Source organism: Dromiciops gliroides, chromosome 6 (genome assembly GCF_019393635.1).
Source record: "Dromiciops gliroides isolate mDroGli1 chromosome 6, mDroGli1.pri, whole genome shotgun sequence".
NCBI classification, from domain to species: domain Eukaryota; kingdom Metazoa; phylum Chordata; class Mammalia; order Microbiotheria; family Microbiotheriidae; genus Dromiciops; species Dromiciops gliroides.
Window position 1 is genome coordinate 95,699,050 of NC_057866.1, and position 15,890 is coordinate 95,714,939.

Consider the following 15,890-nt stretch of genomic DNA (forward strand, 5'->3'; position numbering starts at 1 on the left):
AACATATGAAACTAGGTTCTTAAGAATGGGGTTGAATTTCAACAGGTAAAAATTTAGGAACCTGAGTAAGAGCAAACATAGAGTGACAGATGGTGGAGGGTCATGAACACCAGGGTAAAAAATGGACTTTTTGCTTGATAAGCAGTAAGGAGTCACTGAAATGTTTTGAGCAGAAGTGTAACATAATTTTTAACTCACATTTATATAGCCCTTTAAGGTAAACCTTCTTCACCTGGTGATAATCAGATTAATTGCTCATTAGCTAGGAGAAGTCAGAGATAGAGAAGAGCCAAAAATAACACAGACATTTGAAACAGGAGAACAGGCTAATAGTGAGGCAACGGGAATAAATAGTAAAGTCAGGAAGGACAGATTTTGAGGAAATGATTAGTTTGGTTTGGAATATGAGAATTTTGAGGAGTCCTTAGGAAACTCAGAGATTACTTACGGGTGGTTGAAGATGTGAAGTTAGAGCTTGATAGAGGCATCAGGGTTGAAAATAAAGATTTGTTGAATGAAAAGAGAAAAGAGCTGAGAACAGAACCTTGTGGAACACCCTAGAACACAAAGGATCATATGAAGGAGGCAAAGAAGGGAGGATAGAGAAAAGGAAAACGTCCATATATAGTTTATCCCTGAAGTCAAGGAAGGAAAAGGCCAGAACTCAGGGATTATCAAGTGTTGTTGGGCCAGGGATGTAAAAGAGGATGAAGACTGAAAAGAGGGCCACCAGATTTGGAAATCACAAGGTCATTAATGACCTTTGAGAAAATACTTTCAATAATGTTGTAAGATTCCAAATTTCAGAACCCTGAAGATGGATGGTTAGGAAGTAGAGACATTGGTAAATTATTTTTTCAAGGATAGTCCCCCCCAAAAAAATTGGAGAAAGATGTGTCATAGTAGAGTCACTGAAAAGTCTGTTAGGATTGGGAAGACCTGAACATATTTGTAAGTGCGAAGTATCAAAGAAATGAGGAGAAACTAAATACAGTGTATAATAGAAGGCAAGACAAAACAATATAAGAAAAGATAACAGTATTTATTAACCTCTTGTTTGGTACAGAACACTGTCCTAACTATTGGAAGAGATACAGTTCAGTTAAGTCACAGTCCCTGCCCTCAAGGACCTTACTATTTAATTAAGGGTACAGGCATACCTCAGAGATATTGCAGGTTCAGTTCAGAGCACTGCAGTAAAGTGAATCATGAATTTTTTGGTTTCCCAGTTATATTTACACTATACTACAGTCTATCAAGTGTGCAATAGTAATATATCTAAAAAAACCAATGTACATACTGTTATGAAAAATATTTCATTACTTTTTAAAAAATGCTAACCATCATCTGAGCCTTCAATGAGTTGTAATCTTTTTGCTGGTGGAGGGTCTTGCCTCAGTGTTGATGGCTGCTGACCAATCAGGGTGGTAGCTGCTGTAGGTTGGGGTGGCTGTGGCTATTTCTTGAAATAAGACAATAATGAAGTTTGCCACATAGATTGACTCTTCCTTTCACTTGAACAGAAGCCATTGTAGGGTTATTACTTGGCCTAATTTCAATATTGTTGTGTCTCAAAGAATAAGGAGGCCCAAGGAGAGGGAAAGAGATGAGGGGCTGTGTGGTGGAGCAGTCAAAACACACATGACATTTATTGATAAAGTTTGCCATCTTATATGGGTATGGATTTGTGGCACCCCAAAACAATTACAATAGTAACATCAAAGATCACTGATCACAGATTACCATGACAGATATGATAATAATGAAAAAGTTTGAAATGTTGCAAAAATTACCAAAATGTGGCACAGAGACACAAAGTGAGCACATGCCATTGGAAAAATTGGTGCCAGTGGGCTCAGCCAACACAGGATTGCCACAAACCTTCAATCTGTGAGAAACACAATATCTGCAGAGCATGATAAAGTGAATCACAATAAAACGAAGTATGTCTTATAACTAAGGAGCTAACAAAAATGACCATGATACACATTACCTGAAAAATTAATTTTAGAGAATTCTCAAAGTTCTAAATGAAATCTGAAAAGGAAAGTTATCATCGGTGAGAGAAAGCAGGGAAAGAGTCCTGGAAGAGATGTTATTTGAGATGGATTTTTAAATGATGATTACAACATATCTAAGTCTAATAGTGGGTAAAGCTCATGCACCCTAACCTCATAGTTCCTTAACTTAACCATTTCCCTTGACTCTTCCACCCTAGTTCAGCCCAACACAGAGATGATCATGAAGTGATTTTGCTATCACCCACACACATACCACTTCCATGTTCATAAACCCTGAAACCCTTTGCCTGATCACAATCTATTGTTATTTCAGCTCTCCTTCTGCCTTGCAACTCCAAACCCTGTTCTTCATCTTCACCACAACCTCTAGTCTTTCCACCCTTCAGTCCTTTTCCAGGCCATCACCCCATGCATCACCCCATCTCTATCTTGAACACTTGGTGAATGAATTCAAACCCACAATGTCCTCTTCTCTTGAGTCTCTTACCCCTTTCTGTATTACTGATCTTACCATGCCAAGCCTGTTTGGATAACTCCCACTATCCACTGCCTTCACTCCTACACACATGATGCTGAACAAAGCTGAAAGAACATCTCAAAACTGGTGCCCGAGTCCACTCCCGATTTATGCTACATAACCTCAACTGCCTACTTGCTGATGTAAGGCAATCCTTTTACACATCCCTAGCTAACTCACTATCCTAGTCACCTTTTTATTCCTCCTCAAATATCCTGTCTAATAATCTGTCTAATGGCTATTTCTCTGCTTCTTTTAAAAACATGCTCATGTCTCCCCCATCCTCAAAAAACCCTGACTTGATCCATCCATTCTCCACTAGCTTTTGTCTCATATCTTCTCCCCACTTTGTGGTTAAATTCCTTGAGAAAGCCATCTACAACGGATGCCTCTACTTTCTTTCCTCTTACTCTCTTCTTCTTAAGTCTCTACAAAGTCTGTCTTTTGACCTTATCATTCAACTGAAATTGCTTTCCCCAAAATTACTAATGATCTCTTAATCGCCAGGTCTAATGATGTTTTTTCTCAATCCTTATCCTTCTTGACTTCTGCAGTTTTTAACACCCCTTCTTGATACTTATCAATCACCCCTTTTCTCTCTAGGTATTCATGACACTGTTCTCATCTGATTCTCCTCCTGTCAAACAAACCATCCCTTTTCAATTTATTTATCCACCCATATCCTCTGTGCTAACCTCCAGTCTTGCATATCCAACTGCCTAGTAGGCAGTGCAGAGTGGATGTCCTATCTTAAACTCACTTTGTCAAAAGCTGAGCTCATTATTTCTCTCCCCACTCTCCTCCCCTCTCCCTAACTTCCCTATTATTGTTGAGGATACCATCCCCTCCCAGTCACTGGGTCTCATAACCTAGGTGTTATCCTTGACTCCACATTCTCTCTTACTCCCTATATCCAGTCTGTTGCCAAGGAAGGCCTATTGATTTTACTTTTGTAACATCTCTTGCATATGCCCCCTTCTCTCTTCTGATTCTACCACTGTCCTGGTATAGGCCCTGATCATCTTATTCCTAGACTATTAGAATAGCCTGCTGGTTGATCTGCCTGCCGCTAGTCTCTCCCCACTCTATTCCAAGTGATCTTCCTAAAGCATGGATCTGACCATATCACACATACCCCACTCAAATTGCAGTGGCTCCCTATCACCTCCAGGATCAAGTATTCGAATCCCATAACCTCTCCCCCTGCTGTCTTTCCAGTTTTCTTACACCTTGCAGTCCTCCCCCATGTGTTCTTAGAACCACTGACAGTGAAAGCTTTGCTGTTCCTTGAACAAGACACTCCCATCTCCCAACTCTGTACGTTTTTGCTGGCTGTCCCCCAGGCCTGGAGTGCCCTCCTTCCTCCTCTTCCTGACTTTCCTGGCTTCCTTCAAGTCCCAACTAAAATCCCACCATATATAAGAAGCCTTTCCTGATCCCTCCTTATTTCTAGAGCCTTCTCTCTATTGATTATTTCCAATTTATCCCATCTATAGTTTGTTTATGTTTTGTGGTTTGCATGTTGCCTCCCCTGTTTGACTGTGAACTCCTTGTAAGCAAGGACTTTCTCTTGCTTTTTATATCTCCAGTGCTTAGCCTAGTGTGTGGCATGTAGTAGATGTTTAATAAATGTTGACTGACTGACTGACTAACTACCTTCCAGGATTATTATGAAGATAAAATGACAAATATTTATGAAGTGTTCTGCAAGCCTAAAACTAATATAAGTGCTTATTATTATTATTATTATTATTATTATTATGAGGCTAACAGGGGAAGATCAGAAGGAAGAACATTCCAAGTAGAGGGAAGAGACTGAACAAAGGCTTGGAGTTGTAAGAACGTGGTATATTTTCAGGGAACATAGAATTGTCCAATTTGACTGGAGCATAGAGTTCTCAGGGGTGAGACTGAAAAGACAGAATGAGTGCAGGTTGTAGAGCATCTTAAAGGCCAGGCAGAGAAGCTTGGACTTGATGCAGGGCAGGAGCAATCAATAGGGCATTACTAAAGATTTCTGAAAGCCATATAAAGGATCATTTGGAGAGGAGAGAGAAAAGGTAGAAAGACCTGGGTAAGGAGGTTATTGCAGTAGTCCTGATGGATAAAAATGGGTGCCTGTTGTCAGGATGATGAAGTTGGAAGAGCAAGGAGGGGACTGATGTGAGAGATGTTGTGGAGGTGAAATAGATGGGCTATGGCAATTTATTTGATAGGAAATTCAAATAAAAGAGAAGTCCAAGATTAGTGACAAGTGAGACTTTGTGAATAATGGTTCCTTTGACACCTCCCCCAAAAAACCACCAAAAATGGTATAGCCAGGAGTAAGTTTAGCAGAAAAGATGAGTTTATTTTTAGATGCATTGAAGTGGAGATGCTGATAAGACATCCAGAAAGAGATTTACATTTTTAGAAAGGAACAGTGTGTGGATGTTTTGCATGACTGTGCTTATTTATTTGTTTTGGAGAGAGCAGGGAGAAGTGGTTGTCATGCCCAGAAAAGTTAAAAAGAAGGAAGGTCATTTTAAAAATCCTTAGAAGATAAACAGAAGTTCAAGCGACACAAACAAGCAAAACAGCTTTGAAACTCTCTTCTTTCCCCTGGCAAATCCTACCTATCTTTTAAGTTTATCCTTTTCCACAAACTCTCCTTGGACAGTGCTTTCTGATCTAAAATCTGATCGCATTTATCAGTCTCACTCATTTGATACTTTACCATGGTGATGAGGAAGTATGATGGAAAGAGCACTGGGTTTGGGGTCAGAGAGCCTGCTTTTAGAACACCTGTTTTGTTGCTTATTAGCTATGAGAAGAACAAGCTCTTTACCCGGTTCAGGCATAAATTAAAGGGATTGCACTAGGTGATCACAAAGGTCTCTTCCAGCTCCAAGTGCTGTTTAACCATTTGTGCTTCTGTTAGTATTTGTCAGGCTAGATAGGAAGCTCCTTACTTTTTCCATAGTCATCATGGTGCAAAGGAAAAGGAGCTGGTCTGAGAGTTAGCAAGGCCTAGCTTTGAATCCTGCCCTTGAAAATGAGTAGCTGTGTGACCACAAGCAAGAAACTTCTTTGTGTCTTCATAAGCAGATCATTAGTAATAGTGCTTCCCTCAAATGAGCTGTTGTATTCACGTTGTATGCTTTATAAAGTTTGGAAAAATAACACAAAAGCAACCCGATATCATCATCATTCCTTCAAGTCTGCAGACATACAAGGTGTTCCAAAAGTCTTAGTGCAGCTTTATGCTATTAAAGCTTTATTTAACCCTCCCCCCAAAAAAAACCCTACAACTGCATCAAGAATTTTGGGACACCCTTTATTATACCTCTTTATATTCTTTTGAACAAATAGCACAATACCAGTTAGTAAGTGTCTGAGATAGGGTCTGGACTCAGATCTTCCTGATTCCAGATTCTATCTCAGACACTTACTGTGTGACCCCAGTTAAGTCTCCTAACTTTTCTGTGCCTTAGTTTCCTCACTTGTAAAATGGGGGGTTGGACTCAATATTATCTAGGGTTCATTCTAGCTTTAAATCTATGATCTTATTATGCACTGCATTTAGAGTCAAGAAGATCTGGGTTCAAGTCCTCATAAAGCTGTCCAGTAGCAGCATGGGCTGACTCAGGAAGTAGTGGCTTCCTATCACTAGAGCTCTTTCAGTGTAACTAGCTGACTTCTTGTTAGGGATGCCAGACAAAGGATACAACAGGTAACGTCTGAACTAGACAACCTCTAAGAACCCGCAGATATAATCCCTGTGATTTTCTGTGATTCAGTAAGAAGCCAAAACAAACAAACAAACTTGTAATACTTGACTTCAAGAGCAGTCTTTGGACATTACACTAAATGGTAGAATGTCAAATCTGGAAGGAACCTTAGAGACCATTCAGTCTAACCCCTTTATTTTATAAATGAATAAACTGTGAATCAAAAGAAGATATGTAATCTACCCAGGGTCACACAGCAACAGAGCTGTGGGCAACAGGATGGGAACAGAGAATTCCTGATTCCCAGTCTTTTCATGGCACCCCAATCTCACTGCCTATTGAGAGCCTTCTTTTAGGCTGGTGCTATTTTTTGCTTTTGCTTTATTCTTTGTACCTGTTTGTTTATCCCTCCTATTTTAGCTGGTGAGGCACTTGAGGGGGCCATAATCTTTGCTATTAAAACCATCACTTACCACTCTAAGATCCCACTCCATTGATCTTTATTCCTTTCTCAAGAATGTGCTATCGGGGCCGCTAGGTGGCGTAGTGGATAGAGCACCAGCCCTGGAGTCAGGAGTACCTGAGTTCAAATCCAGCTTCAGACACTTAACACTAGCTATGTGACCCTGGGCAAGTCACCTAACCCCAATTGCCTCACTTAAAAAAAAAAAAAGTGCTATTGCTGCCTGTCTTCTGGCTTCTTTCTTTATATGAGCAAACATGCTCAGGTTCTCTCACTTATTAAAATATCTTCCCTTGACCTTTCTACTGTAACGATTGGAATGACGCCACCTGCTGGAGACTTACTGTAGAAGAGTTCCGCCCATGAAGCAAAGGTCTTTGAGGGCAACACCAGGAGTCTTTTCTTTGGCATCAGGAAGTGACGTTGGCTTAGTGGGAGGAGGAAGGAAGAGACTGGCGCTCTGTCTCGCTCTTTTCCTGAGGACGCTGGTGGAGAGCGGAGCTAGAAATGTGCTCTCCCTTTAATAGATAGGACTCTAGGCCTTTTCTTCTCTCTAATTCAAATTCTTATTCTCCTTAATGAATGCTTAAAAGCCTAACTCTTGCTAAAGCTTATATTTATTGGTGACCACTCATTAGCTATTTTAAACAGTTTAGCTAGAATTTTAGCCCTTAACACTACCTTTTTGAGGGGCAGCTAGGTGGCACAGTGGATAGAGCACCGGCCCTGGAGTCAGGAGTACCTGAGTTCAAATCCGGCCTCAGACACTTAACACTTACTAGCTGTGTTTGACCCTAGGCAAGTCACTTAACCCCAATTGCCTCACTTTAAAAAAAAAAAAAAAGAACACTACCTTTTTGAGCTATTGCCACCTCCCTCTATAACCTATGCTTCTACTTCCTCACTACACACTCAGTCATTAATACCTTAATCCGGGTACCACTTTGACCACTCTACTGAAAATGCTCTCTCAAAAATCAAGCAATACTGGGGGCACCTAGGTGTCACGGTGGATAAAGCACTGGCCCTGGATTCAGGAGGACCTGAGTTCAAATCCAGCCTCAGACACTTGACACTTACTAGCTGTGTGACCCTGGGCAAGTCACTTAACCTTCATTGCCCTGCAAAAAAAATTTTTTTTAATAGTGTTTTATTTTTTTAAATTACATATAAAGAGAACTGTTAACATTCCTTTTTTTTTTTTTAATTTCGAGTCCCAAATTTTCTTTCTCCCTCCCTCCTTTACCTCCCCCTTCCCTAACATAGTAAGGAATTAGATATAGGTTATACATATATGCAATCATGTAAAATGTATTATCATATTAGTTATGTTGTAAAAGAAAAAGCAGAACAAAAAGAGAAAAAAACATGAAAAAATAAAGTGAAAATAGTGTGCTGTGATCTTCATTCAGACTCTATCAACTCTTTCTGGATGTGGAGAGCATTTTCCATCATGAGTCCTTTGGAACTGTCTTGGATCATTGGATTTCTGAGAAGAGCTAAGTCATTCATAGTTGATCATTGTACATTATTACTGTTACTGTTGTATAACATTCTCCTGGTTTCCTGCAAAAAATTTTTACAAATCAAGTGACATTATTAACAAATCCAGTGAACTTTTCTCAGTCCTCACACACACATCTTGATATTCCCTTCTTCCTTGGCTTTGTTGACATATTCTCAGGCCATTGCTTCCCTGTATATCTCCTTTTCCTCTTCCTCCCAGGCTCTATTCTTAGCTCTTTTCTCTCTCTCCACTCTTTCCATTTTCAGTATTATTTCTTATAGCTAACATTGTCACCCCTTTATTGATAATGCCCCAAAACTCATGTCTTCAAACCTGACCTTTCTCATTGGCTCCAGACCTATATCTCCAGTGGACTACTGGACATCTCCAGATAAATGTTCCATTAGCACCTCAAACACAACATGTACAAAACTGAATTTTCCCATAAAACCTTCTTTTCCTTCTGACTTCCTTATGTCTGACACCAGATTTATAATGATACCAAAGTTCACCTAGACATATAGGTTTCAAACTTCTGTTTCTCATCTTTTATAACCAATCAATTTCCAAGTTCTTTTGATTTTTCCTTCAAAATACCATTTATGTTCTCCTTTCCTTTCTTTTTTCCCCCACAGGACTATCACATTTTTTAAAATAAATATTTATTGATAAATTTTATTTTTATATTATTTGCAGTTCTCAGTGTATGTCCAACTTCTTGAGAGAAATCCCTTATGACAAAGAAGTATAAAACAAAAATGTTGAAATAGCTTGGCAACATATTCAGGGATCCAGATCCATAGTCCCCCTTACCTGAAGGAAAACTGGGGAAGATACATTCTCATTCACTTCTTTGGGGACATGCTTGATCATAATAATTTCATGGCACAAGTTTTGATTATTTTGTTCTTGTCATTCTTTCCATTTAAATTATTGTAGTTATTATGTATATTGTTTTCCTGCTTCTTATGTTCTGGGCTAGGCCTGGCTTAGGCCAGTTTTCTAGTGATTTAAGTACAATATTGGGGGGCAGCTAGGTAACACAATAGATAAAGCACCGGCCCTGGATTCAGGGGGACCTGAGTTCAAATCTGGCCTCAGACACTTGACACTTACTAGCTGTGTGACCCTGGGCAAGTCACTTGACCCTCACTGCCCCCCCCCAAAAAAAGAAATTCTTTAAAAAAAAAGAAATTCTAAGTACAATATTGGAATAAAATGAGACACTACTAGGTTATTCAACAGTTTAAAAAAGAGAGATTGTTTAGCCATAGCAGAAGTGTACTCAACAAGGATAGTCATTGAGTACACTTGGAGCTGATTCAGCTAAAGGAAGCTCACTTACCTGAGTTACCCAACATGGTTCAGTAGGCAAGCATCAGAATATCCTCTAGAATTCCCTGTGGCTTCTTTAAACCCAGGCAATGAAGAAGTGTCCTCAACAGTCTGAGCCTGTAGTTCTTTGGGTTAACCAAAGGAAGGTCTTAATACCTTTTATGTTCCTGCCACAGTCAGTTTCACTTTGCACTAGTTCACATGTCTTCCTATGTTTCTTCATATATGTTCTATTCATCATATTTCTTATGCACAGTAATATTCCATTAGAATTCTATATCACAACCTGTATAGTCATTCCACAAACAGTAGTTATCTAGGTTGTTTCTAGTTCTTTGCTATTACAAAAAGTGATGCCATAAATATTTTTATGTATATGGATGGGACCTTTCTTTTTGTCATCAACCTCCCTTGGTATATACCTAACAGTAGAGACAAAGGGCATAAACATTTTAGTCAGTTTCTTTGCATTATTCCAAATTGCCTCCAGATTGCCTGTGGTCGGGCCAATTCAAAGCTCCACTAACAATGTGCCTTAGTGTCCCTATTTTCCCACAATCTTTTTTTTTTTCAGGGCAATGAGGGTTAAGTGACTTGCCCAGGGTCACACAACTAGTAAGTGTCAAGTGTCTGAGGCCGGATTTGAACTCAGGTCTTCCTGAATCTAGGGCTGGTGCTTTATCCACTGTGTCACCTAGCTGCACCCCACACACACACACACACACACACACACAATCCTTCTAACATTTCCTATTCTCTTCTTTGGCCATCTTTGCCAATTTGCTGGGTGTGAGGCAAAACCTCAAAGTTATTTTGAGTTGCATTTTTCTTATTGTTGGTGATTTGGAGCATTCTTTCATATGGTTGTAAATAAGTTGCATTTATTCTTTGGAGATGTGTTTACTCACATCTTTTGTTTATCAACTGAGGAATGAATTTTGGTCTTATATATTTCTATTATTTCTATTAGATGCATATATCTTGGATATCAGAGCCTTAGCAAAGATATTTGATAATTTTTTCCTAGTCACTTGTTCCTCTATATTTTAGTTTCATTAATTTTATTAATGCAAAAACCTTTCAATTTGTCATAGAAATTATCTATTTTATCTTTTGAAATCATTTCTCTCCCCTGTTTGATTGGGAATTCACCCCCTACCTATGGCTGTAAAAGTTACATGGTCTGTCTTTTCTAATTTTTTATGGTATATTCTTTAATACTCTGGTCATATGGCCATTTTGAGTTTATTGTGGTAAAATTATGTAAAATGTTGCTCCAAATCTAATTTGTGATGGACTGGGTTTTTTTTCATTTTCTCCAGCAATTCTTGTCAAAAAGTAAGTTCTTTACTAGATAATTTATTTTGGAGTTTTTAGCAAATGTCAGGTAGAGTTAGCTTATTTCTTATTCTTCACTGTCTAGTCTCTTCCATTGACCTGCTTTTATATTTTTAACTCTTACTAGTTTTGTTGACTACTGCTATATAATATAGTTTGAGCTCTAGTCTCCTTCTTTCTCTCCTTTCTATTTTCCACAGCTCCCACCTTGATAAAGCTCTCATTACTACCCACCTGGACCATTATGATATTCTAATAGGTCTTCCCATTCCAGTATCCTCCTAACACCTTGAAATGTTGAAATTCAGGCTATCCTTCCCTACCAGTGCCACCTCCTCTGATATTCCCCACCCCTAACCTGAAATACTTTGTATTTCTCTTCTACACTTGCTTAGTTTGTATTATAATTATCTGCATTTTTATTATTATTATTATTAGTGTAAATGCCACGAGGGCAGGGTCTTTCCTTGCCTTACTTCCTTTGTTCTCACTGCCTCGACCTAGCAGTTTTCAGCACATGTTTCATATTGAATAGACCTGATTCAGTGTTCATTGAGAATCAATTGCTGTGAATTCTAAAATAGTTTATTGAGGATGAAGTGTCAGGTCATTGCTAACTGGACTTTTCACTGGTGGCTAAGAACCATGTGAAATACATTGATATATTTGAATGTAGGATGTTTTCTTCTAAGCTTTTGATGTTGGTAGCATAATGTACAACAAATTTCATAACTCTGAGAGGTGATGGGGAAAGGGTAGATCCTCCAGCTGTGTTTTTGAGACAGATGTAATTTCCAACTCTAGTGAAGAGCCAGAGACATTTTTCTGTATATTTTTTCAACAAGTATAAATAAATTAAGAATGAGAGGAAGGCAGAAAAGGAAATGAGCAACCCAAAGGTCGCTGTCTGTATCTGTTTCTCTAAATCAAGCCTCATTATCCAACCCGTTAAGCTACTGAACTGTATATTTGTAGAACAGATTCCACTTGGTGCGTCAACATCTGTATTTAGAGTAAGTACCTTCAGTTCTTCTCCCCCAACAATGACCCACAGATTTTGGGTCTCTTTTTCCCCCTTCAGCTTGTTGCAATATCTCCTTTGGCTTTTCTGTTTTGGACAGATCCTCCTGAATGGGTACCAGATGAAGCCTGCAGCTACTGCACAGCGTGCAAAGCGCCTTTCACTGTCATCCGGAGGAAGCACCACTGTAGGAGCTGTGGCAAGGTACTGAGCTCGAGGGGGATGTGTATGTCACTGACGTCAATTTGGAAGATAGGCCAAAGGGCTATGAATGGCCAAGCTTTGCAAACCATGGTATTTCCACCTGGGAAGCTCTAGTCCTTCAGATACCTAAGTGTAGAATGAATGCAGCCTTTTAAGAGGCTTTGAATAAGAGAACCTGAAAAAAGTCTCAGGTGCCTTCTCTTAATTCCATGACCCAAAGCCCTGCCAACACCCCCTAGGATTCATTTCTTCCAATAGCCTGAGGACAGATTGGATTTTTGGCCATAAGACTACCATTTCAAAAAACAGAAAAAGAGCTACTTTTAGAACTAGAAGTGATGAGACAATGAAATGTGATAATTGACATAGCAAAATATCAAGATGGCTGCCACCAGGGTGAATTACACTGATAAGCAAGCAAAGCAATTTCTTTTGAGGGTATATACATGTTACAGTAATCTGAACAGTCATTGTTTAGGGAGAAGAATTACTAAAAGCATTCTCCTTAAATTTCCTAGCTTAGGAAACCAAATATTGTCAGTGAGGTTTGAGTTTTCCATTATCAAAGTGTGCTTAAGTGATTATTGATTTTTCCATATCACTATCATAGGAGCTTATAGGAGGGTTGTAATTACAAGATAGTTTGCCTAAATTTTTGGTCTATGAACTAGGCAGTGGAACTAAGGAATTAGTTTGAGGTTTTTTTTAAATTAACTTTTCAAATAAGTTATTTGCATGGAATCTCTAAGCAAAAAAGCTCTAGTAAGTTCATTACTTACCTATTCATATCCATTTTGGACACTTTCCAGAAATATAACTTTAAAAGATGACTGGGAACAATACAGTGAAGCCCACGAAGGGAGTTAACATTCCTTAATGGAAGCCCAGCTTAAGGGATCTTAGAGTGGACAGCTGATGTCCAGAAAGTAAACCTGTGTCAACAAATCCATCTCTTTGTGTGTTTCAGATTTTCTGCTCCCGCTGCTCTTCCCATTCTGCACCGTTACCTCGTTATGGTCAGATGAAACCTGTCCGTGTTTGCACTCATTGTTACATGTTCCATGTCACGCCTTTTTACAGTGACAAAGCTGGTATTTGACATATTAAACTAGTGATCTATTTAATGGAGTCATATATGGACTAAAATTCTATGTGACATAAGCCAAGAATTAACTGGAAAGAAGGACCTTGTCAGGAACATGTAGGCTTTAAGCATCCATCATAATATATTTTCTACAGATGGTTTTTATTGCATTTTCCTAAGCTGCTGAAGGGAACTATGGGGAGCCCATAGCGCTGGGGCTGCAATAGTCTTCCATAAATTTCTAACATTAACATGATGATGCCATATGATAGAGGAGAAACACGCTTCATGACAAGAGAGGGGGTCCCTACTTAAGCTACCAAGGCTTGCATTGCTGCCCATCTCCCAAACTCATCTGCATCCTCCTTAGAGAAAACCAGTTCCAAACTGCTCACTGGCTTTCGGCAGACGTTTTCTTCCTAGCCTTTTTAGTAAATAAACTCTGGCCAAACATTACCAAATTTACATGGGATATTTACAAAGGCAAAGTTACCTTTGAAAACGAAAGAGGAAGCTCTTGAGTTTCTGGAGCTGTACGTTGCTATTGCCTTTTGTTTGGGAATCATAGCAATAACTCTGAAGCTCCTACTCTTTTAATGTTACCTTGTTTTGCATAGGGTGGACATTTTTAAGGATTCATTACAGCTGACACCATTTTTTCCACCTCTTGGTTATTAAAAAGAGAGAGAGAGAATTAATATGAGTTTTATTTATATCACTGATAACAATAACACAAAATAAATGCTGAGGGCATTGATCATTGGGGTGAAGGTTCGATACAAAATTATTCTTTTATTTTTGGAAGTTTTGCAAAACAAGGGCACTGTTATATGTGGGGCTGTTTATGAAACCAAAAATATTTAAAAGACAGATATTAAGACTGTCCATTTTTATTCAAAAAGTTATAAACATTTATTTATACTTTAGGGATATAAAACCTGCAATATATCATTTAGGGCATAATTTTATAAATAATTTCTTAGTCACTTTTTCTTCCAATCAGATGCAGGCCTGTCTTAGGAGAATGTACTTAAACCAGTAAGAAAATAACTTCTCATCCAAAGGAGAAAATACACAAAGGGAGTGATTTTTTTCATACAGCAAGAGGTTTATTTTCCAAAGTATCTGCCCTAAATTTACCCACCGGTAGAGTGAAGAACTTGCTCTTACCAGACTCCAGATTTTTGCTTTCTTCAACATCCATATTCACACTCAGTATTTCATCACAGAAGACACGGAGAGCTGACAAGAAAACCATGTGTTCTTTCCTTCAGAAAAGAATCTTATTGAACAAGGTAGACAAAACTGGTATCCCTTTCAAACAGTTTTCTGCCCCATGCAAACTGAACAGATAAGATTCCCAGGTTTTCTTGGTTTGCTCAGTTCTGCTGTCATTTATATAACATGAAATCGCATGGCATCAGGCATAAGAAATGCACTAGAGTGCTCAGTACAGTGTTAGTCATATTATCATGTCTGCACGTGGATTTTGTTTTGTTTCCTTTTTGTAATTTCCCTCACCAATTCCTAAAGAGGGGATCTCAGTGATGGCCCCAGTTTTTTTGGCTCAGCATGATGCAGGTCTCTCATGCCAACAGGAAAACTGAGGAGTGTGGTACCAAACATTGATACCTATTCAGGCTTCAATCTCAGGCTTCACATTGCAATGATTATTGCAGTTTTATTTTTGAGAAATGACAAACCTAATGCTTCTTTTATAGGATTAATAAATAAATAAAATTTAACTGTGACATTAACATGAACAAAAGTTGCTTCTTCTATAAAAAAGTTTTATTTAATGGAGTGAATCTTATTTATTCCAGCTTATTTTTATTCTGTAAATGCTGTAATTCAAAATCATTTCCATATATATATATATATATATATATATATATATATATATATATATATATATATATATATATATATAAGGATCTCAGACACTATAGTTTCTTATGTAAATACAGACTCCTATTTCTTTTACTGAAAAGCACAATGATTCTATCAGTACCAATATGCATTGGCCTCAGAGAAGACTTTGGTCTTATGCTCATCTCTTCAGATAATTAAAAGATCAGGACTTTCTACTCTCAAGTGCTGGGTGGCTGTTTTGTTTTGTGTTGCTTTGCGAGGATAAAGGTGACATTTTACCAAACAGGTCGGTTTGAATCCCCTTAATCTACACATGAAGCAGTGAGGAGGAACAGGCATAACCCATTCAGACACATTTTGGGGCCATTCGTGCAATAATAATCCACACATCCGCTATCTCTGCAAAACTGTCAGAAGACTTTGACCCAGGAACTAGAACCATAGAACTAAGCTGAATCACTTTCCTCAGATTTCAGATGGGCTTCAGTCCTTCCTGCTTGGACACGCCGTGGCACACAGCCTGAGCTACTTACCGAATCCATTGTAGTTGTAAGCCTGAGGACCAGAATAGACTCTCAGAAAGCTTTAAGCCAATATTGGATGATCTGGTGTCTCACGGCTAGTCTGTTGTCACAGAGACTAGATGAGTGACAATGGACATGACATAGAGTTGAGACCTGGAGATAGAGCTGACACTGGTGAAGTTTTAGTTGGCACATCTGGAAAGGTGGAAAGTATGATGTTCCCTCCTCATTCCTCTGGCATTCAGTTTTGAGAAAGAATGAAAACAAAGTAAGTGTGATATACCTGTGCCCACA

General features: G+C 38.7%; 1 protein-coding gene across 2 annotated transcripts in view; it reads left to right on the forward strand.

Moving 5' to 3' along the window:
• ZFYVE28 (zinc finger FYVE-type containing 28) overlaps positions 1 to 15,040 on the forward strand; it is a 191,581-nt gene extending 176,541 nt beyond the window's left edge. For both annotated transcript variants that reach the window (XM_043971653.1, XM_043971654.1), the window contains exons 12-13: positions 12,013 to 12,116; positions 13,084 to 15,040. In XM_043971653.1, the coding sequence (XP_043827588.1) occupies positions 12,013 to 12,116; positions 13,084 to 13,215 (236 nt within the window). In that variant the 3' untranslated portion in view covers positions 13,216 to 15,040. The remainder of the gene's footprint in view (positions 1 to 12,012; positions 12,117 to 13,083) is intronic.
• The last annotated feature ends 850 nt before the right edge of the window (positions 15,041 to 15,890 follow it).